Here is a 23,526-nt window from a genome sequence, read left to right as displayed (position 1 = left end):
CCACATTTATGGAGATCATATACATTCCCATCTTTGGATAAAAGCCTCTTTCTATAGAAAATTATTTGCCATATCCTTCATGTCAGTAAGGAATCTGAAAAAGCACTACCTTTTGTTGGCATTTTCTGACTTCAGTTGTTTTTACAGGTAGGTGCATTACTTGAAGTGATGAGATTATCTATTTGTGTTTGGGTTTCACATACTGACACCTATTTACTCTATCCTTAAAACCAAAATCACTGCAAAAGCTACAACACCATAACACACCTGTTGCCTTCTGCCCCAGAGTCAGGCCCCTATCTGATAATGCACTGCTAAAAATGTCTTTGAGGACTAGTACTTCTTGATCACGAGACTTCCCTATCCAGTCATGGACAAAGTTTGTGGCAATTTTTTGTTCATGCCTTCTACATTTAAAGCAGAAAATGCATTGGTCACTGATTTTATATATATTTTGTTGTTGTTGTTTTCACTCCAAAGCATAATGGTTTACAGGCACTATGAATCCATGGCAAAGAAAACTTCTGGGCATTTTTCTGTATCTTACCTTCTAAACTAAGTGGAAAGGCAAAGAAAACTGGAGAGATGGGGAATCACTACCCTGAAGCAGTGCTAAAACTTCTCCAAATCTTCAGGAATCCAGGGTGACAAAACCACTTTCAGGAGAAGCAGCTGCAGAAGGAGGTCTGACGGAAAAACCCAAAAGTTTGTTTAAAAATAAAACACAGACACTGAGCTACATGAACACGTATTTACTGCAAGTAGCTCTATGGAAAGCCAAGTCAGATAAATATAAACACTATACAGAGCTTCAAGCCAGTCTCCCAAAACCGCAAACGCGATGTGTTTTACAAAGAAAACAACAGAACAATATTTACAATGGAAGACAAAGCCAGATCAATCAGCCCAACTTTAAAACAGATCTGTGGAGCAGAAATAGCAAATATAATGAACAGTTTCAACCATATATGTTTTAGTTTGTACAGACAATAACTGTCCAATATCAAATTAAATTTACAGGACAAACATTGTTCTATCATTGGTATTTTCGTACTATACAGCAGCATAAACGGGTAGCTGGAAGGTAGTATATATAGTGATATGTTTTACATCATCTGAAAATGTTCTTCCAGCACAATACTGAATAAATTAGTTGCTGTAAACTAAGAGATTCAAAAAGATTGCATATTTATTATGCCGTACCTATTAGTATTTGTACCACTATACTTGAGGTTACCCATTTACTTATTTATTCAGCATGTATTAAATCAGTGCTGTATATTGTACAATGGCAGCCTCAGGGACTCTATATGAAATAAGTATGTAACAAATTTCTTCAAAACAACCTTTTCCTTTCACATTAAATGTTTAGAACTATCTTCACCAAATTTTGATTTCTTAGAAAAGATGTAAAGCTTTATAAAAAGCTGTCTACGTATTGCATTATTCATTTATGAGACCAACCAACAGCTATATGGCAAGACAGTGTCATGGTCTGTAAAAGTGGTCGTGTTTTTAATTCCTGTATGTTTAGCAGCAAGTAATTGTACCAACTGAAACTTCTCTTCCAGAATCAAAAACAGGTCTGTGCTTTTAAACCCTGTAGCAAGTTTTTCCTGTCACTAGACACTGTGTAAACAGATTGGTACCATGTTTCCTTAAAAAAAAAACCCAAAACAATCACCTCGTATTTTAGTGACATGTACATTTCATTACTACTCAGAAATAGATCTGGGTACACATCACTGAACAATCCAAGCTGACAGTGTCTGATTTGTTACACAAACTGTACCAGCAATCTAAAGGTTGTCTGTTGAAGGTGAGGCAGCCTGGCCCATCCGTTGTACAATATACATGTGGAGGATTCCCAGCTGTGTGGTGCAGTACAGCATGAGGATTTGTGTACCACTTTGAAACCCTTTAGCAATCATCAGTGCCTTTTATAATCCATTGCATGTACCAATGACTAGTGTCATGTTCTTTTAAGTTCATAGCAGTGTTAAAAAGCTAAACTCATTTCAACCAAAAAAAAAATTCAGTACAAGAGTGAAGCACTTAAATTGTAGAAAAATCAGGGCTTATTTTAAAAAATGTCAAATAGTCATTGTTCACGTTTCTGTCAGTGGGATGAAGACAATCGATGAGCCAACATTTTACTTTATTTCCCCATTATGCCAAAAAGAAAGAACAAAAATAGTCCCAAATTAAAAGTGGGACTTTGGTTGAAAGTAAGATCAATTAGGGTGGTTTCCCTTTAAAAAGCTACAGCTGACAAGTCTAATGCAGAAGTCACAAACATTGGATACGACTCCGCAGTTCTCCATTCGAATCCATGAACAAAAACCTCATTTTACACAATTCATATTTATAAACAAGAACAAAAACAATCTACAAGACAACCAGCCCATTAATCCTACTTTGTACATACCAAAATTCTGAGCAAAAAAAATTTCCGTTTAAGCTCTGACGGACACTTGACTGAAAAGCCTCTAGCCTATGCTCAAGAAATACCTCTTGTACCATAAAAGCAAAACCTTAAAAAAAAATGGAAAAAAAAAAGGCAGAAGAGGTCTCTTTTCCTCAGACCCATCCAGTCCCATGGGTTCACCCCTCAAGCTAATGTGCACCTCTCCCTCCCTCCTTCTGCCCAGTCACCTGGAAAAATCCTGAACTGCCAAAGTATTTCTAAGCAATACATGTTTTAAGCTAACCACTTGTTAATGTACCAGAGAAGTAAAACCCATGTTAAACAGACAATCAGAAACCAGCTTTGACTTCTCAGAATATAAATTTTTTTTAAAAATTACCAAGAGAGGCAGGAAGAAGAAAGGGACATACAGGGATCTCCTATTAGCATTCACACTGCCTCCCAAATAGATATGACATGAAAGACCAAATTCCATCACCAAAGCACAGCTATGAAAAAACGTCAATTCAAATTAATTCAATTGTAGAGAGCCGATGTCTATGAAAAAAAATAATGAAAAGGATGTGTGTCTATGTCCGTGCTGGTGGAAATGAAAGTAGCTGGCTGGAGCTGAGCTTTGCTTCCAAAAGCACCACACAGTTTCTGGAGTTACCAGCAGAAAAGTCTTCTCTTCCAACAATGGTTTCCATGGCAATGCAATCAGTCTAGAAAGGAAGGGGGGAAAAAAAAGTCAGTGACATTTCAGATGCAAGTTATATCAGAAAAAAATGTTTTCTAGGGAGGAGAACACATGGAGCTTATCCACTGCAGGAGTGAGAGCTGCTGACTGCAGAACGCAGGTCCTTCGCAGAGGGAGGGGACACTCCCAGCTGCCAACCCTTCACAGACCCTGAGGGGAGGAAGAACGATGGAGTCTGAAGCACTGAAGAGCCACTGCAGCCAGAGTGACACGTGTACATGAGACAGGAACTGGGGCAGCAGCCAGCCCATGCTGCCAGCCATGCTGGGGACAGCCCAAGGCTCAGAGCTCCCACTGCACTGCCCCCACTGCCCTGCCGAGGCTGCACAGAGCCCCAGCGGTGCCTCACCAGGTGTGACAGACCCTGCAGCCAACACTGCCACTCCCAGCAGGGCACAGCTGCAACACCAACCCTGCACTGCCTGCTCCTAGCAAGGAGCAAGTCATGACAGCTGCATGCCCCATCCTCTGCTTTTCAGGAAAAAGCTTTTTTAGTTATAATTAGAAACACCTCTCAGCACACTCTTCCCCTTTTTGAAGAAAGTCTCACTGGAAGGCAACAGCCAGTACAAAAGCACACAGCTACAGCCAGCTCCCTGCTTCAGGGGCTCCAAACCCACTGGAAAAGGCAGAAGTCCAAGCGCTTCCTAAAATGAGGGGCAAAAAATAAACTCTTGTATCGCAGGAAGGTAGAGATGGGCCACGAGGCACAAATGAAAAGAGGAGGGAGTCTGCCCTCAAAGCACAACGTCAGCCCTGCAATTAACCATGCACATGCCAACGTGAGAGCAACTCAGGAGTTTCCTGACATGGAAGACAAAGCGATGAAGGGCATGCAAATGCTTTCTGCAGTTGCATGAACACAAATGAGGAACATATAAAAAGTCACTTTCCAGCTCTCTACAAAACCCCTTCCGCTCCCAGCTGAGCCAACGTGAATACTAATTTTCAGTCTGGAGGGCTACTGTCAACCCAGCCAGTAATTCACACTCTCTCAGCTGAGACAGACTGTCCTCTTCCACCATTTCTGTCCTCTCAGCCAAGACTGAGGGCACTGTCCTCTGCCAGGCAGGTGTCTGTGCCCACCTTTTCTGCAAGGTTGGAGGCACATACCTGCAGGATGTTTCCCTGCAGTACAGTGAAGAAGGAAACAGCCAGTTGCTCTCATTGAGATACAACGAGTGCAAGAGGTCTAGGCTTAAGAAAACAACAGATACAGAAATGTCATCTACTTTTTCCCCTCAAAGCCACACAGTGCCAGCTCTCTCCCTGTTCAAGGAGCTGCTTGAGCTGCAATATGGGAACACCTCATTACACAGCAATGGCACAGCACAGCAATGGCAGCACAGATCCTTAGAACAGATCTGGAAGGGGTTTTGGGGCTTAATCCTGCCCATGCTCTTCTGGTGGGTTACAAGGACATCAGCTACATCTCACTGCTAAAGACTGCATAGCTCTTCCTTGCCTCTACTCCAAGGATATGCTAAAGAAAAGATGACCATGTAAAGAACAAGCATTATGTGTAATAATGCAAACCTGTATGTTTACTTACAAACCAATCATGAGGTATGCACACACAAACTCCACCCTGTGCTAAAGAAATTCTGACTTCTGTCCAGCTAAAATTACTCTCCCTCCGAAAGAAATAAGAAAGCAAAAAAACCAGAAAAAAAGACCAAAGCTCAGCTGAGCAGCCCTGCCCCATCCCAGCACTCAGCAAAGGCTGCCCACAGCTCCAGAGACGGGGGGGCAAAGGCAATGGCAGGGCTGGCAGCAGTGTGGAAGTATAGAGGGGTCTTTCCACTTCAGGAGAAACTCCCTTTTAATCCTACACAGCCCTCATCAAGGTCCAGGTTTTGTTGCTGTGTTTCATTTTTCAAATATTTCAGTGATTTCAAAAATACAGCAACTTAGTTTTCCTCAATTAAAGGAAGAAACAGCCAAAATACACCCACAACTTGAGAATCTCTATTTGTGTTATTTCACAGACATCATAAGATCACTACAAAAAGCTATTGCTTGGTACTCACAGAGCGTGATGTGGTCAGCAGTGGCTTTGTTTTCACAAAAGCCAACTGAAGCTATTATTTCTGAAATAATTTTCCTCTTTAGAAAAAAATTGTTTTGTTGTAAGACCAAAGAATGAAAATATGCACCACAGCTTGCAATGAATCACACCTCAGTAATGCATGCAAGTCAAACATTAAAACAGTTAAAGCTTCTATATTAAACTTATACTCAATAAAAATTAACTTTACCAGCAACCCCCCACCCTTTCCTTGCTGTGGACCTGTAAGCTCACATAAAAGGAACTTCAAAAACTGTCTCTGCTTTTGTCAGGACATTTTTCCTCCACGCCTTACACACAAGACACACCTGAAAGCTGTTTGACAAGTTATTCTAATCTCTCCAAGCACATCCCCAAAACATTTTGAAGAGCAAAGGCCCAGTTGCTTGAATGAGACAATCCCATATGGCAGAACTCAGTATTTACACCTAAAATGTTTTGAAATTTTTCATAAACTAATGCCAAATTACATTTAAGATATTTGGAGGGGAAGGGGGCTTAAGAGCAAAAAAATCCCAAGCCCGCTTAAGTCCTAAGTTTAATTCTCTGAAGCAGCCTGATGTACTCACACAGCAGCATGGCAACCAATTCTAAAGCAAGAGCATCAGGTAACTCTGGGAAGGACCTCAAACAGCACAGATTAATTTATCAGAAACCAGAAGAAAGCCTGGAACCTCCCTGCAGCATCTCCCCTTCCCAAAACTCTGCACACCCTAAACAAGAGCTCACTAATTTCCTGCCTCCATGATTATAAACTACACTTGAACGTGTTTCTTCTCCATTTTTAAGGTAAAACAGAATTGTGTAAACAGAAGCAAGTTTCAGAAACATTACCTACAAGCTGATGTCAGTCCATAAAGCCTTGAGTCTTTCATACATGGAGCCATTGGTTGTCACCACTTCTCTAATCCCCTTATTAAAGCTGGAAACTGCAATATTGCAGTTGGAGCAGTACAGCTGGCTGGAGTTCTGTGTCATCAGCACTTTTTTGGTATGAAAGTATCAAGCAGATATATAGATATAGATAGATACATACATACACACACACACATATATGTGTGTCTGTATATATGGACACATACATCATATATATCCCATATATCCTCTATCTTTTCTCAGACAGAAAAGGCTAAGAGCAACTTGTGAATCTTGACCACATAAAAGAAAAATATTTCATCTGAAATCTAAGAGGAGACCAAAGTCTCACAAGATCCCTCCCGCAAAGTGCTGCTGTCACCACTATTCTCAAGGGCCACCTCAGGAGTCCATTTGTGCTGCAGACAAAGGCCCACAGGTCACCCAGCATCCCAGAAATGCCATGTCACCACCAGTGGAGGCTGCACCCAGGGGCCAGTGGGGTCTGCAGCCCAGCCCAAGGCAGCTGTGCAGCCAGTCACGAGCCCTGGCACAATTCCCAAACCCCCCCGTCCCTGGAGCTGGGCTGGGTCACAGCACCCCCTCACTGAGTCTCACAGGCCACTGCTCCCACTGCCCACAGGGGCAAGCGGCACCTCGGGGTCACCTGGGCACCAGGGAGGTTTATCAAGAGAAGCTGGTCATCAGAAGAGGTGTAAAATGGGTTTAATGTGAGAACAAGGGCAGTGTGTTTTGTGCTGCTGACACCTGGATTCCCACCTCTGTGGCCCCTACCAGAAGCATCCTTTTGAAGGGACGTGGCCTTATTTTCAGAGTTTGCAAAAGAACTTGCACATTAACCTTCTTGATGGTTCTTTTCTCCTACACCTCTCCTACTGCTTCCATTTTTTCATTAACCAGTTGGTGAAGGAAACCTAATGAGGCCATGCAGTGCTTGAGAAAACAGCAGTGCTTCTGTGAAGCTGAATAATCTTATTTCTGTCTTATAATGTAAGATTCCTTAGACATCAATTTCCTATGTTAATAGTACAGATATGAGAATTGCTGATCAACAATAAAAACCAGATTAACACTTCATACCAGATCCCATATGAATGGATTTAACTCAGCACTGACTGAACGGTAAAAGAAGCTGACAGACAAAGGGACGAAGAAACTCTTCTAGAAGATAAACAAATTATGAGATGTGAACTAGCAGAGACAAGAGGTACATTCTCACAGAGTAACCCAGCATTCCCCTGAAGTTCTCAAACAAAAATGCCACCAAGTAAAGTTTGGTAGCCAGATCAGACAGAACTTTCGCTTGCAGTGTAAACACACAGCTGTTCCTGGACTGTCACAAGCTCTTCTAAGAAAATCTACACAGTCTAAAAAAAATAAACAATCTGATAACTGATCATGACAACAAACAAGCAGGAAAAAAACCTCTGCAAAAAACCTTTCGAGGCAGCCCAGAAATATACTACTCCAAGTAGTTTTCATTGCATTGCACCCTACACTGGGCTTTTCTATCCAAACTTAGCTCTATTAATAGATTTTGCACAAAAGCTTCAGCCTTTATTCAAAATTGAGTTCTACTGCTTCAGACTATTGACAACAATAGAAATTGAACTTCTTATCAATGTTTAATATGGAAAATGAGTCTAGACAGCATCCAAACATTTTCAAAGTTCATCTCATGAAATATATAAGCAAAGTTTGGAAAATTGAAGTGACGTCCTCTTCATTACACAATTCCATTTCAATTCATCAGTTTAAGATGGGATCAGATTATAAAACTACAAGCAGCTATCTGAATTTTGCTGAGGAACAATCAGAGGAAAAAAATCACAAGGCAGAAGAGAAACTAAGGGGCAAATATTTAAAATAGGATGGCAGCATTGGTGAAAGACGTCTTATTTAAAATTAAGGAATACACTGAGAAAGCACTCTGCAAGTTTTTTATGCAAAAATCACATAGTTTTATAAAATTTAGGGGCAGAGATATAAATCAGCTGTAATTCATTAGATGCAAAGCCAGTGTGTTCCACTTGAAAATGTATGAGATGAGAATATATGGAATTTACACTTCATTTCCTCCATCTGAAATATCAAGGCCATACAAGTCAGGACACTTCGAAACATTTCTGAGAACACAGCAGACATACCCTAATTCTCTCAAAGAAATCCATCCTAAATAATACCTGTTTTTACAGGAAAGGCTTTTACTGACATAATTCTGCAATTGACTCCTAAAAGGATAAAAGCTTTGCTTACAGAAGATACTAGTTTAAGATAATTAAATTATTAAAATCTCCATGTCACAGACTAAGACAGCTTAATGCTTTCTGGAGAACACTGCTGAAGTTCTCCATTTCCTGAACTTCAGGTTAGGGGGAAATCAGAATTAATCTGATTTATGCAGATCAAAAGCAGCAGAGCAGCCCTAGACTTTCTGTGCACACAGCCACACAATATTCCTGTTGTTCAGGAAAGCACTAAACCCAGCACAACCTCAGGACACAATGTGTCATCCAAAAGCATTTTGTTCAGCAGCCAGGCTGGGGCAGGAGCACAGCAGTGAGTTCCACACGGAGCCCTCCCCATGGCAGGCAGGCCAGGGAGGGCTCATTTGCCCAAATACTTTCTTCACAAATTAGTGAAAACTTTTCTTTTTCTCCAAATTTTACCAAATGCACAGATACTATCCCACACCATTGTCCTATTTCTTGGAATTCTTATTTTAATGGCATAGCTTTAGACCTTCCTAGAGGCAAGCAGAGTTACTTGAGAAAAGCCAAATTTCTTAATTTGCACCTGGCAGACACCAAGTCTACAAATACAAATCAAAACCCAACCCACTTGCTGCATCCCTCACATGTGAGTGTTGGTGCCTGGGTGACCCAAACGAGGGTCTGACAGAGACATCCTGATTTGGCAAGGTCTTCAACTACCTGCTGACCACCCAGCACATATTCCACATACTTTCTTCAGCCAACAACAGACTAATGATGCTCAAAATCAGCTAACTAATATATGTTGAACCTATAATTTTACTGACTTTCCACAAGCAAAAAAGAGCAAAATTTGGTAAAAAAAAAAAACAAACAAACAACACACCCTGTTGCATGACCCACTTTTCACTGGGTAAACTATTTAAACACAGCAATTGGTAACAATATCCCAGAATTGTTCATTCAAAACATGATTTTGCTACTATTAATGCTCAGCAATTTCACCAGCTAAAAACCTCTCCCATGCTTTCAGATAATTTCTACTCACTTAGCAGAAATGCCTTATCTCTTGCAACAGTGGCTTTTTTTCCTGTTGGAATAAACAGCAGGGTTGTTTCTAGGAAGGCTGTACGTGCACTCCCTAATGTCATCTCTGCTGCTGATACTATTCCTAGAATTAGTAAACTTGACTGCAGTTTTGGCAGAGGTCTAATACCAACTCAAATTGCACTGGACAGCTTGACAAGAAGTTGTTGGAGATTTTTTTGAGTTTGTTTGTTTGTTTGTTTGGAGGTTTTAAACTAAATTTCTATTACAATATAACACAACAACACTAAAAATGTACTCTTCTCCACCTCAAAATACATAGTTCAAGACTTCAGATTTTCATGTTGCAGAAGAATCAAAAAAAAGTTTTGCTTTTGAAAAAGTATTCTCTCAGCAAGTGTGTGAGTTACTGCACCTGACCTGAACCACAGAAAATATGGGTAAATTTTAGCCAAAAAAAACAAAGTTGTTTGTGTGGCTTCTGAGAATACCACCTGCTGCAATTCCCTCTGCTCCCATGACAAAGGTCAGGAGCCCTCAGTGCCAATAGAGAGGAATATTTCCTGTCTGTGCTCTTGCTGCAAAGTGGGCATTATGAACTGTCTGGAAACAAATAGGAGAGAAAGCAGCCACAGCAAACACCTCTGTACATACAGCCCTGCTTCCTGCATCCAGAAAGGATCTGGAATACTTGGGAAGTTTCAGTAGTGAGAGAAAACTCCTGCAAGGTGTGACACAACTTCCCAGTGTGGAACAGACTGGTAACAAGAACCCTTCAGCCTTCAGCAGAGAACATAACAGGAAATTTTAAAAGCCCAGATTACAGCACAGGTCCACGCTGCATGTGGTATAACACACTGGACAAGCCTAAGGCAGACGAGGGCACAGCATCTACACAATCCTAAGTGGCCTGGAGAAAAAAGATAAGATTTGTTATCTCTTCCACTACACAAACCAGGGGCTGCCAAACTAAGCTGCTACAGAGCAGGGTCCAAAATGCACAGAGGTCTGTATGCAGCATGTCCTGATGAATCGTGGGCTGCTGTGAATACAAGGAGTTTACACAGGATCAGAGAGAGATTGGAAAAGTACTTGGATTAAAGAATTATAAAACAGACAAACTACACTGGGCTCAAGAAATCCCCCAAGCTGAAAAAAAAAAAAAATAAAATCAGAGGCTTGGGTGTGTGTTTGTGGGAGGTATTATACACACCTGCCCGGCTCTTCCTCTGCTGGGTAGTGTCTGCTTGCAGGCACAGGTCTGGGGCTTGAGTGAGCCAAACTGTTCTTAAGAACACTACCAAAGAACGGGCAGGGTCACTCATGACTAATGAAACAGCTCCCCACCTTTCAAACCACCTTTCCCAAAATTTCCTTTCTACATGAAGTTTCACCTGTTGTAATTCATCCCTTCCCTCTTCTCAACCACTTTAGACCTCAACACCTGCAAGCATTCAATACTACCTTTTTCTTTCACCTCTAGTGCCATAAATGGTTGTCAAAGGCAAAAAGTTACTACACAGCCAAATACCTACACAGTTACACACCTGTGCAGGCTCATGTGTGCCTGCATAGAAAAATAAATATATCTTTCCTATCAGTCACTCTCTGCTATCACACATATCAGTGGCATGCACCAATTTTTTACATTTCCTAATTATTACATTATTGACTCTCCATTAATATTAGGACACCCCAAAACCTGGCTCATACAGGAGAGGAAAAGAAAGCTTCAGATTTGACTGCCTGTGTGAAGCAACATCTTCTCAAACCTCAGGACATGCCCAAGAGCCAAGGACTGCACTTTCAACTTCCAGGAGCAGTTTGGGAGCTCACAAGGACAGAGTTTAACTGACTCTAAACACAGACAACGTTTAATCAACAGTGTCCAACTCTTGTTTAGGGTCTACCTTGTGGAACATGTCAACATTAATATTTCAATCACTCATACCCTCAACAGTGAATCAAGCCTCGATGCTGCCATCGCCTCCAGATTTACCCAAAACCACTGCAGCATTGGTTCAACCTGATCTACAGACACAGAAATAAAGCCACTTTCTCCTGTGAAAATGCCTGTGCTGCACTCCAGCCTCCACAGGTGTCCTTCCTGCAGCTGACAGCACTCAGCAGGTCCCATGCAGACCTCCCCACCTAGACATGGGCTCCAAATGCTCTGGGGCATTGGTTACAAATCCTAAAGGTGACTATCTTCTAAGCCCCACTGTGCCTTCTCTCCAGTGCTAGAAGACTGCCCAAAACTCAGAGATGCCACCTAAAAAAAAGCCCCAAGAACAAGCCAGTAGTAATGGCAAGGCAGTTCCACCAGCTTGGCTGCTTCTGGAGCAAAGTCTCACCAAGAACAGAGGCCCCAGTGCACACCACATTAACTGCCAAGGGATGCTGCACTCAGTGATCCTGTGTTTTGGTATGCATACCTCCTCACACCAAATCTACCAGCCACATGTCTGCAGGAAAATTAACTTACAGAAAGGAAAAATAAATAAAAACAGGAGAAAAATAAAGAAATCACATTCCACATCTAAAAGGGAGAAGTAAACACTGGGGCATGTTCCTAACTCAGAGATACATGTTGGCCCACATTCCTCTTACCAAGATTAATATCCTGGCCAGTGTTCTGATATTCACCTCATCCTTTTCAAGTCATTTAAACCATTACAACACTACCTTCCCTTGCTCCCTGCCATGTGCATACCCTTCCAAGTGCCTACACCAGCTTCCTCTCCTACCACTCTCAGCAGCCTTTTATCTCTTCCAGGCTCTTATCTGGACTCTGCCAATGGCAGCAGCCTTGATCTCTATCTTACTCTCCACCCCAGCACATTAGGTTTCATCCATCTCTTTAGTTTCATCTTTAAATTGTAAGCTCCTTAGGAGAGGGACCAACACATTTACATTTGTGGCACCATATGGGGACCTCCATCCTGTCTACCTGTTCAGGTTCCACACTAAGTGGAGAGCCTGTCTGGAGAGATCCTGTCTGGAGCTACATGCTTTCATTAACAGACTGTTGCAATAACCTCAAGATCAAATCTGTTCATTTTTTCAGCTCATTTCTAACTGATTTCCTGTTCACCACAATCTGCAATTTGAATACATCTTGTTCTACGAACACTTAAACAGAAATCCCACCCACCCTAAAAAAACATCACACAGTGAAATATGGACAAAAAAGGCCTCCCAAAGCATTTCAGACAAAATTTCAAACAAAAAACAAATGTTGTTACAGAGCAATGACTACTGGAAAAGCAAAGAGCTTACAAATTGTTCTAACAGATCAACTTAAGATTCCAAATAATTCCATAGAGGAAACAGAAATGCCAGTGCCTGTCAATAGGCTGAACAGGGGTTTCATACAAATGACCTATCCCACAGCTCACAAGAAAAGCTCTGCTTGGGCTAGTATGCAATCAGGACTTATTTATCAATGATACAACATCTGCTTCACTGTCACTAAGAACTTCCCAAACTCCTGCTAGCCTAAGAGATCTGGGTAACAAGAAGCACTAGTTGCACTAGTTCCCAAAAAATAATTCAGGTTCAGGCTATCCAGCAGGAAAAAAAAAGTTACATGGCTGATTCATCTGGTCAGCAAGAACCTAAACAATAAAGCAAACTGGGTCAGCATGAGCACAGGAACAGAATCACACTATTCCCTGTGGAAGGAGAGTATCCCTCAACAGTGCCTCAATAAATTCAGAAACCAATTTTAATAGGTTTTTTTGCAGCTCTTTTATATTACTTCCTACAATTTTCAGAAGAAAAAAAAATTTATATTCTCAGTCTTTCTGCAAAATTCTGTTCTACTAAAAAGGGAACCTTCCTCCAAGTCAGCAGCATATTTATCAGCCTTTCATACCCTAGCAAAAAGGAAGTACTATTCTTATCTATTTATGCCCTAAATAATAATTCAGTTTGGTATTTATAGAAGTTCATAACATACATTATGCTTTGCAGTGAATACAACCCTACTTACCTTTAGTAGTAATTTATTAAAGTTTTCAGTTTTTTTTGAGTCACATTAAGTTGTATCTTTACCTTGGAATTACAGCCAAATCTTAACTATAGTAATTTCAGTATAAGCCACTTTTTCAAAAACCCTCTCTTCTTGGAAGAATAAAAAAGATTAGACCTCACACTTTACTCATGAGTCACTGGCACACAAAACACATGTATACACACAGGTGCAGTCTCAATGGTTTGCATCCAACCATAGATCTAAATCAACAGAAAAATAATGTCTGGAAATAGGCAACCTCTGGCCCTTAAGATACAGCTCATGACTTGAAGAGGGCAGAAAATTCTTGCTAAGTCTACTAACACTGTTCCTCCTGAGGTAATGCTACACCTGAAGCAAAATCTCCACAAATCCAAACACTTCTATATCTTCAAGATCATTTAGATAAGATACTCAGGAACACCTCTGAAATGCCTTTGATGAGTCAGGCTCATTTACCTTTGTCTTCCCACTGCCCTCAAGTATGTCAGAAATCCCTTCCTGATCACAGCTCTGCCTCTCAAGTAAATCATAACCCATCCCTAAGCTTGAGTGACCTTCACAGAGTTGCAGGGCTTGATTAAAACTGGAACACACTTCTCCATTTTTCTCTTGTCACTGCCTAAACCTGCAAGACAACAGTGCAACTTGTGCAACTTGTATTCTCATAGGATTGTTGAGAATATTTAGAATGTAAAACTGAAAAAAATTAAAGAGCAAATTTTCAGGGTGGACCATCAAACAGTTCTCCAGCCAAGTCCTGCACACCATTTAAGGCTGTGTCATAAGACAACAGGCCATTTTTAAGAGAAAACAGCAGTAATAGTAAATCCCCAGGCTCCAGAGAGTTAGCCTCTCTCACACCTGCCTTCCAGTTTTACCATTCCATTTTCCTTAGAGCTGAAGAATGCCACATTTGATCACAACAGTACCTAAAATAGAACTCTGGAGTTTGTTTCCTTCTTCAGCTCAGAAAAACAAACTTGTTAGCGCAATCAACAGAATTCAGCATGGTTTTGGGAGCACCCACAGACCCACAAACAGAGCACACACACAGACCAAGGTACAACACAGTACTATAAGCTCTTTTCAGTACCACCCAAAACCTCAAGGTATAAATCCTCCCCCGAGCAATCAAAATGACGAAAATGTATTAAAGATCCTTTCATAAAAAAAAGACCATATGCAGAGAAAAGCAAACCCAAACTCTACCTACTGCTAACATACCACTGGACATACAAAAACCCCAAAGAAATACCTAGTGACAAACCACCCCAGTAATCACATGCTGGAATACAGCCTCTGGAAAGACCAAACAGCACAGCCCACTCTCTGCAACTCCAACCTGCTGCCCCAGCAACAGGGGAACAAGGGGCCCTCAGACATCAAGGGAGGAGGGGAAAGTGTGAAACTGTAGAGGGAAGAGTAGAAGGGTAATAATGCATTTAAGATTTCAACAAAAGACTTTAAAATATGAAACAAAACAAACCCAAAAACAACCACAAAAAGCACGCTGAACCTATGGCGGATTACTCCCAGACCTCCCTGCATCCTGCAGCCAATGCTTTCACCTACTAGACAGCTACAAGGGAAAGGTTTTAGACTTCCAAAAGGACAAAACTTCCAAAACGTCACCATCAGCTGCAACTATGGACTTGAAGTCTGGAAAGCTGAAGTATTTCCAGAAGTATTTCAATACTGATTCCAAGTAAGCATTCTCTTTCAATGGCAGGGGAACATTCCTGTCTCAGACTTTCTCACCAAAGTACAAGTAAAACTGAACTGATTCTTGGTCAAATAAGCCATAATTAACTCACTCCCATGCCACACGGCAAAAATCTGTTCTGCCTTCAGCAGCTCACATACTACTCAAGAAGAAATTACCCTGGGTATTTTTAAGCATAGCTGCAAGTTACCCAATATTATTAAAGTGGCATCTATTACAGCAAGATTAAAATGGTTTGAGTTGTTTGGGTATTTTTAAGAATTATTATCCCAGCACTACTTCAAAGATGTAGGATACACAGCAGCATTTGGATGTGCTGCAGTAGAGTTCTTCAAATTATTTTTAAATGGGCCCCTGCCTTAAGTATTCCGCCAATACAGAAGAGCCTCAGTTTGAAACAAACTTTAAAACCACTACTTAGAAACCCAAAAGGAGTGGTTATTTGCTTCATATCCCATAAAGTGTAATTTACTATATTAGTAATAGCTAAAACTTTCAGCTTCTGAATTTCTTAAAGTATATATTGTCCCATATATTCTTCAAGATTTTGCATTTGAAATATGCAAGTTACCAGAAAGGATTTGGACAATTTGAAACATAAGTTTTGCTTTACAGCTGTTGTTGTTTTCTTTCCTCTCAGCTTCCCAAAGTATACACAGCATTCTCACCCAGTCTGGAACAGGAGAGATTAAAAAGGTGAGGACCAATTATGTTATAATCCTGCACTTCATAGAACATCTTAAATAATAGCATAGCATAGTGTTAGAATACCAGATAAGTATCACAGAGTAGCAGATAAGATTGAAGAGTGGGTGTAAAATAGCTGACTGATATTAAGCTCAACATTACATTTACTCTAAACAGCTGGTTTTTGAGTCCAGGGTATCTTTGAAGGTAAAATATTTCTAATTAAGACTGAAGAAACTTGTATTATACAGGACTCATTATGCATTTTATTACTGCCCATTCTCATTATCCTGCTTAGTTTCTACAAGGTCCAATAACAAGGTATACATTAGCTAAGCCCTGTTTGAAGTAGCTTTAGTGTTCTGTACTCCTAGCACAAAATGTCATGACTCAGATTCATGTAATCAAAACTGCAAACCACTTGCTTCAATATTGTGTAACAATTTCATGATGAAATTGTTTTGCTAATGACCTCCTTAAACTGCAAGCATTGAAAATCAGTATCTTATATTATTATTATCATTATCAACATAAAGCCTGAGCTCAGCTTTGCCTAAATCCCTAAAAAAAGTTTAATAACAAGTCAGACCTAGTTAGCATTCCATGTTTGTGCTCTCCCCCTCCTCCATACATGTCATGAATGGAGAAGCAGAAAACAAAAAGTTTGATTCACATCAGTGAACCTGAACCAAAAGTAGTTTGGGAATTACAATGAGGGAGCAGTGATGCATTGGAAATCACTCCACCACCCTCGGCAGTTTGGAGAACACAGCTGAGTCACAGAACACAATACGCCACTTAAGCAAACAAAAACAAAAAGCAAACAATCCAAAGCTGGGAAGTGTTTTCCTTCCAATGAAACTGCGGTTCCAGGAGAAGAGATGAAGTTCTCTACCTGACAATTTAATACAGATGGGATAGCTCCTTTCTAGGAAGTTAAGGGTAAATACATCTGCTAAATATTTTCCTTAAGAATGGATTTAGGCACAGAGCACTTTTTCAGGCAGAGAAAAAGTGAGATGCAGTAAAGACAGCACGCAGTTCTGCTAAGTCTCCAAAAGTATTAAAAACATAAATTACCTAAAGGTACACTACACCTCTTCAGGAGACAAGAGCTTTAAGACTGAAGCTTTATTTTCACTACTTATTGGAATGTGAAAATGTTTTTCAGGATTACAGAAAACTTTTTAAAATATTAAAATAAAAGCTTTATTACCATAGAAACCAGTAAGCTGTTTAAAGAATACAGACTCCTAAAATTGTGCTTGCTATAGCTCAGAGACATGATTTCATATATGAAAATAAACAGCTATGCTTATAATCATGAGTTTTAAGTCATTCCTGAGAAACAGACATACACCACCAATTTACAGTACTAAATTCAAGTCTGGCAAGGTGCTTTTAGCCTGGACTATTCCAAAATCTGTTCACCCCTTCATGAGCCCCTTCAAGTGATAAGTGTCTACACCCCATCTACCCTCCTGCTATATACCTGAAAAATTTTACACTGCCTCCAAAAAAACCGGTAGGCCTTGTATAATTTTGTGGTTTTCATCAGGACTATAAAGATGCTTGATTTCCTGGCAAAGCCCATGTTTTTTTGCACAGAGCTGTTTTTGCCTCCTTTTAATGCATTTCATTTCCAGAAAACTTCAATTTCCAACAAAAGCCAGCAGATGTTATGCCTCTCACTCCCCTGCAACTTGTAATTGGGAAGGAAAAAACCCCAGGCACAGGGCTGTAGATACTTTGCTGCAGCAACAGTAAGCAAAATGCTTATAATAAAGACAATTTCTCTTGTAAACACAAGTATCTCTTGTAAAGTATTCTTCAATGTAATATTTACAATATAGCTGAAAAGAAAATATCTTTGTTCTTTTTTTCATCCTAATTATGTAAAAAAAACTACTTTATAACACAGATTTTAGTCATATAAGGGGAATAAGATCAAGTTTAAAATTCTGCTGGTTTTGGAGGTGCTTTAAAAAAACATTAAAAAAAACAAACACAAATTAGCTGCAGCAATCAGTGTGCCTCTGACTGCAGATTTAGCAGACAAATCTTTGAAGTGCTGAAAGACTGCCTTTGGAAGAAAGCACTTCTTGGACTGGCAACTTTCAACGTCTTCTAAATTTGATTCCAACCAACAAAACAAAGCAGAGGAAAAAAAACCACTAAGGCAAACCACACATTTCTGAGCAGCCCCAAGCAGTGCTGCCAGACTCTGAATGGCATGCGAGCTGAGTCAGGCTTATACTTTCCACTAATAAAAGCTACACAATTTTAATCTCCTGCAATACCTTCTACCTTTAGAAACTTAATTTTAAAGCAAAACAAGGAGAAAAAAATCCTTCCAGTGTTCAAGACTGTAATTACAAAGTCTTGAAAATATAAAAGCCAGTAGCAGCCTGCCCCCTTACTGCTTTATCTGTGGACAGAGTAGACAAGTATCAATGTCCAACCATGATTAAATATTTCCTCTTGGTATCCAACCATCACTGACTATACGTACATTTGCAAAGAGAGGAAAACATTATTTCCAACAAAAATGGTTTTCCACCAGGAGAGTGAATTACTGTAAGGAGTTCAGTGGGTCACTGGCACCAAAGCAATGACTATTCCTCCTGAGTTCCAGCACAGCACTCATACACACGGCCACTCAGCCGGGGGACATGCACTGACACCACAGTTACAGGCTTTGCTCCCACCATGAGAGCTTATCACATCAACAGGACTGTCCCCCTCCTCTTCCCCATACTCTTTCTCCCCACCTGCAACACCTTTATTTTTATGCACACTTCAAAGCGCTTTACCTTACTGCTGGGTCAGACCGCTGACAACTTGAAAGGCAGCAGCCTCCCCCACCAAGTCTCAGACCTGGAAGACACTGCTCAGAGCCTGCTCTTCCTCAACCACAGGCATTGCTCACCTGCTACACAAAAGGCAGATCCCAGGGAAAGGTGACAGCTCAGCTGAGCCCTAAGTGGTGAATGTGAAAGCCATGAGCTGCCTGAGCCCCCCTCCACACTGGTCAGCCAAGTCCTCAGGCTTCCCCAGAGGACACAAAGATGCTGTGGAGACCAAAACCCAAAGGGAGCCACCAGTCCTTCAAGGGAAAAAAACCTGAGTTCTGTTTACATAAGATTCAGCTAAATAAATCTGAGCAGATTTGCACATAAAAAAAACTCTATAATATGTATTTCAACTACATTAAGAAGAAACAAGAAATATATTTAAGCCTCAAATTTTGAGGTCTAAACCAAATTTAGCCATTTTGAGCTTTTAAATAACAAAAAATTCCGTTCAGGGGAAAAAAAAAAAAAAAAAGAAGAGTCATCTAGTTCTAAGAAGGGGAAAATAGCAAAACAGAAGTGAAGGAAAGAGCCACCATAACCTCAGGACAAGAACTGACAACACGAAATACCATTAATGCTTATGCTAGCAAAATTAATTAAAGAAAAAAAAAGGCAGAGGACAGTTTGATAACACCTCTGACTGCCTAGAAGAGGCACATAAATGCTTTAGGCCAAGGACCACATCCCCTTTCACTGCTGTTCAGCGGTTCAGATGCTGCACTACAACAAAACTGGTTGTACTAGAATAACACAGGAGATTATAAAAAGCATTTACCCCACTCTGAAGACAGCACTAAGCAGACAATCTAATTCCTATGTTTAAGCAAGCATGAAAGGGAAGTGCTTTTAAAGTTACAAACCTTTTCTTGCGTTACACTTCAGCCCATCTGATCTGCTGAAATCTATGCTTACATAAGCTCCACTGTCCAAACCTGAAGTACCATTTTGGAGATGGCAAGCTGGCGCAGTAGTACTCGCCTCACAGCTTAGAGGGTCATCACGTAAATTCAGAGCAATGTAGTTTAAGCCATTCTGAAATCCAGTTGAGGTATCCCTGGACATTTTGTTTTCCTGACCATCAGAAATGTTTTCATCCGGTTTCAACCAAACATTGTCGAATGAGGCAGAACTGTGTCTTTTGCTACTGTCAGTAAAGAAAGAGGATGAGGTGGTCACAGTCCCAGCAGAAGAGAACGTTTCAGAACTGTGTCTCCTCCTGCCTTGAGGGTCAGCTCGAATCACTTTCGGTCCTATAGGAGGGTCAGAGCTAGGGACAGAGAAGCTACTGCTACCAGCATATCGATCAACAATGCAGAGTCTATTAACGATGGAAGAAGGACTATCCATCTTTACAGCACTGTCAGATTCAGTGGCAAAGGGCCTTGGTGGTGTTGCTGCCATGTTGAACGTCATCTCAGTGTAGTCATCAGTCCTGTTACTTGCTGTGCTAACACATGCAGCACCAAATGAAAGCCTGGCATAGTCAGGGTTTGGTTGGTTTCTAGGAATACTGGAACTTGCATAAATTGAAATATCTGTTAGAGAGTTCGACAGTTCCTTCGCTGCTTTCGGTGACTGCACATCCAAGTCAACACTCATGTAATCAGAGAGTGGCGACTGTCTGTGGTCACTACTTGAGCCTAGAGATGATGGAGATCCTTCTGCAGATAAGGAATACGGCGTGTTACTCGCCTTCTCATTAAAATCAATATTGATGTATTCACCAGGACTCGCTGGCTCAGGCGGAACTGTACGATCATACATCCTGGGGATGGTGTTACTCCCTCTCGTACCGAGGGGCAGTCGTGTGGGCCTGGCAGCCCTGCTCTGCCCAAGTCCTTCATCCGAACCTTTCAACGTCGGCAATTTGGAGATGCCATTAGCCAGAGTCTCACTGCTGACCCCCTTCACATTTTCTGGCGCACCATACAAGAGTTTTCCAGGTGAAGACATTGGAACATATTCACTGTGGTCACCATTTTGTCCTGATAATGCCTTAAAGCTTCGGGGCAAAGAAAAATATGAACTAAAACCTTTGGAAACAGAAGTGGTATGAATATAATTTGAATCACTGGGGTGCTTTGGAACTGAATTGCCAGGTGACATATCCATATACTCGTTGTTTACGATCTTCTCATTACTTCCTTTAGAAGCAAATCCAGTTAAAGGACTCCGTACAGGTGAAGAGCTGCCCTTTGGAAACATCATCATATAGCCTCGGGAGTCAACCTGAGATGGAGACCAGGAATTGTTAATCTGTTTTGGAACAGACATACTTTTAGGAGTCATTGGCAAATAATCGCTGGTGCTGGATAGAGAAGATGCAACTCCTGGCATCATTGGCATGTACCCATCATCCCTGGCTTTACTCCTGCTTTGGTTACACATGGAATCAAGGTTAGTGTCACTGTACTCCAATTCATGGTTATCTTTCAATTTTGGTGTTTCAGAGTAAAGCAATCGTCCATGATTTCCTGCAGAATCTTCATCCAACAAAGCTGTAGTTTGCGTTGTCTTCTGCTGCACTGCCACAGAAGTTGGCTTTGTTAGAGAGTAAGCTCTTTTCCTGAAGCATTTTTCAGCCTCCATATAATCATCTCTTGAGCCATCATCTCCCTGTTGCTTATTCATGGACATGTACTCACTCAGACAGTTCTCCTCTCTGATAGGTGGTGTGTTTCCCAGGGAATCTGGTGTATTACTCCTCACCCTGAAGTACCTGAAATCTCCAGGGCTGGAGCCATACTCATCAGAAGAGATGAATCCCCCATCACTTGGGGAACCACAAACAGATGAGCTAGAAGGCCTGGTCAGCATGTCCGAAGCAGAACCATGGCCACTGCTGGAAGAAACACTGATGGGACTTGTGGTGGAAGGAAAATGAGAAACAGGCAGCGAAGCAGACCTGGTGTGGTAAGATGAGCTGAAAGCGGCCCTCACGTACCTTCCACTCCCTTCTTGCCGGCCCAGATTCATCCTTGCAGTATTCAGGTGTATCAGACTCCCAGTCACTGACCTAAAAGGTCTAGTCATGGTTCCCTCTCCTTCACTGGATGTTCTGAAGCGATAGGAGTTGTTGCTTTTGGTGGTAGGAGGAGTGCCTCCAGCAACGCTCTCAGTTCTCGATCTTCTCTGCAAGCCTGTCTGGCTGGGGGGTAGGTTGCCCAAGTGCCTTCTGGTGGTGATGAAGGATATGGGATTGGTACCGCTGCCACCACCAGAAGACTGGCTCTTGCTTCGGGGCCTGAACTCTGCAAAGGCCTTTAGAGCTTTCATGGTATCCAGAAAAGTCTCATGCATATTTTGGGCAACAACCGAATCATCCACTTGCATCCAGAGCTCTCCAGGCCCAATAGAGGCAGATCTGCCCACTTCAATGAAGAAGAAGTTCTCTGAGTGTCCACAGCGGCGAATGTTCATAAGCTGCAAGTGAACAGAGGGCACCTCCGAGTTCAGCTTGACAAGATGGATGGCCTTGCTGGAGAGGCACAACCTATACACTCCAGTGAGGTTTTTCGTTTGTCCCAAGCCTTTGGGCTTCACGTTGACCTGCCACACCTCCTTGAACACGGTGCCAGGCCTCAGGGTGGCCCCGTAGTGCTCATCATCCTCATCCACCTGCTGATCGGCATGGTCCTCCTGCTCCAGGAAGCCCCTCTTACTCTGATTCATGAGCTCGCTGATGGCCTGGTACCAGGCCTCCTGCTCGGCGTCGTTCTCGGCCAGCATGGCGAAGTACTCGTCCTTGGTGTACAGGGCGATGATATGCTTGTGCTTAGCGTCGGCCCGGCGGCTCACGGTGAAGCACTGGTACAGAGGGATGACCCGCTTGGGCGGGGGGCAGCACAGCGCGGCCGCCCCGCCGGCCCCCGCCGCCCGCAGGCTGCTCTTGAACTTCTTCTCGCTGTCATAGTACTCCAGCCGGGCGGGGGCCAGGTGGCTCTCGGCCCGCAGAACGAAGTAACGCTTGTGCCCGTGCTTCTGCTTCCGCAGGTACCCGCATTTCCTCACGTCCTCGCCGGCGCCGCGGCCCGCCGGGGGGGGCTGCCCGCCGCGGCCCGCAGAGGGAACGGCCCGGCCGGGCGCGGGGGCGGCCTCGGGCGCCGGGCACAGCGAGGCGCTGGGCGAGCGCCGCAGCAGCAGCAGCAGGTGGTGCGGCTGAGGGGACGGGCAGCGCCCGCCCTCGCCCGCCGCCAGCTCCCCCTCGCCCGCCACCGCGCCGAGCACGCCGGGCTCCTGCTGGGGCGCGGCTCCGCCTCCCGTGTGCCGGGCGCCCGGCTCCTCCTCGCCGCTGCCGCCACCGCCGCCGCCGCCGCCCGGGCCATTCATCCCGCTCGCCATCTTAGGGGCCACGCAGGGTCCGGTGCCGCCGGGGACGGGGCACAGGGCGGGCAGCGGGAATCCGCGCTCACCGGAGAAGCGCCCCGTGCATGGGAAGCGGGCGGTGCCTCCTGCGCCCCCAACCCGGTCCGCGCTTCCCCCGGTCGCTCCGGCCACTCGCACTCACGGGCGGCGGCGGCAGCACCGCGGCGAAAACATCACGTGACTCCGCGGAGGGCGGGGCGGCGGCGGGCGGGGCGCCCGGCGCGCGGGGCGAGGGGGCAGCGGCGAGCCGACCGGGCCGCGCGCCAGAGTGGCAGTGGCAGAGCCAATAGGAAGCGGCAGTCCTTCGGCAGCGAGCCAATCAGCGGGCGGCGCAAGGAGGAGAGGCGGGCTTTGCTGCGCCCGGTCCGGGGAGGTGGGACTACAAATGACGGACAACACAGCGGGCCAATGGGAGGCGGAGGCCACCCCGGGCTGATCGCGATCGGCAGGGGTGTTTCCTGTGCTAGGGAAAGAGGCGGGGCCGACCGTGATTGGCAGGAGTGTTGA

At 43.1% G+C, this 23,526-nt stretch overlaps 1 protein-coding gene across 1 annotated transcript; it reads right to left on the bottom strand.

Annotated features, from left to right (window-relative positions):
• Positions 1 to 743: 743 nt before the first annotated feature.
• IRS4 (insulin receptor substrate 4) lies at positions 744 to 23,147 on the bottom strand. Its single transcript, XM_084213004.1, has 2 exons — positions 19,515 to 23,147; positions 744 to 3,132 (listed from the first exon to the last, which is right to left on the bottom strand). The coding sequence occupies exons 1-2, from the start codon at positions 22,993 to 22,995 to the stop codon at positions 3,128 to 3,130; spliced, it is 3,486 nt and encodes a 1,161-aa protein (XP_084069130.1). The 5' UTR covers positions 22,996 to 23,147; the 3' UTR covers positions 744 to 3,127.
• Between the last annotated feature and the right edge of the window lie 379 nt (positions 23,148 to 23,526).

The sequence above is a fragment of the Fringilla coelebs genome (assembly GCF_963513975.1).
Source record: "Fringilla coelebs genome assembly, chromosome: 11".
Lineage (NCBI taxonomy): Eukaryota > Metazoa > Chordata > Aves > Passeriformes > Fringillidae > Fringilla > Fringilla coelebs.
Note: the sequence above shows the minus strand (reverse complement) of the source record. Positions and strands in the feature narration are given on the sequence as shown.

Excerpts from the sequence above, each read along its gene's own strand:
- IRS4 (XM_084213004.1), bottom strand. The coding sequence starts at position 22,995 with ATGGCGAGCGGGATGAATGGCCCGGGCGGCGGCGGCGGCGGTGGCGGC.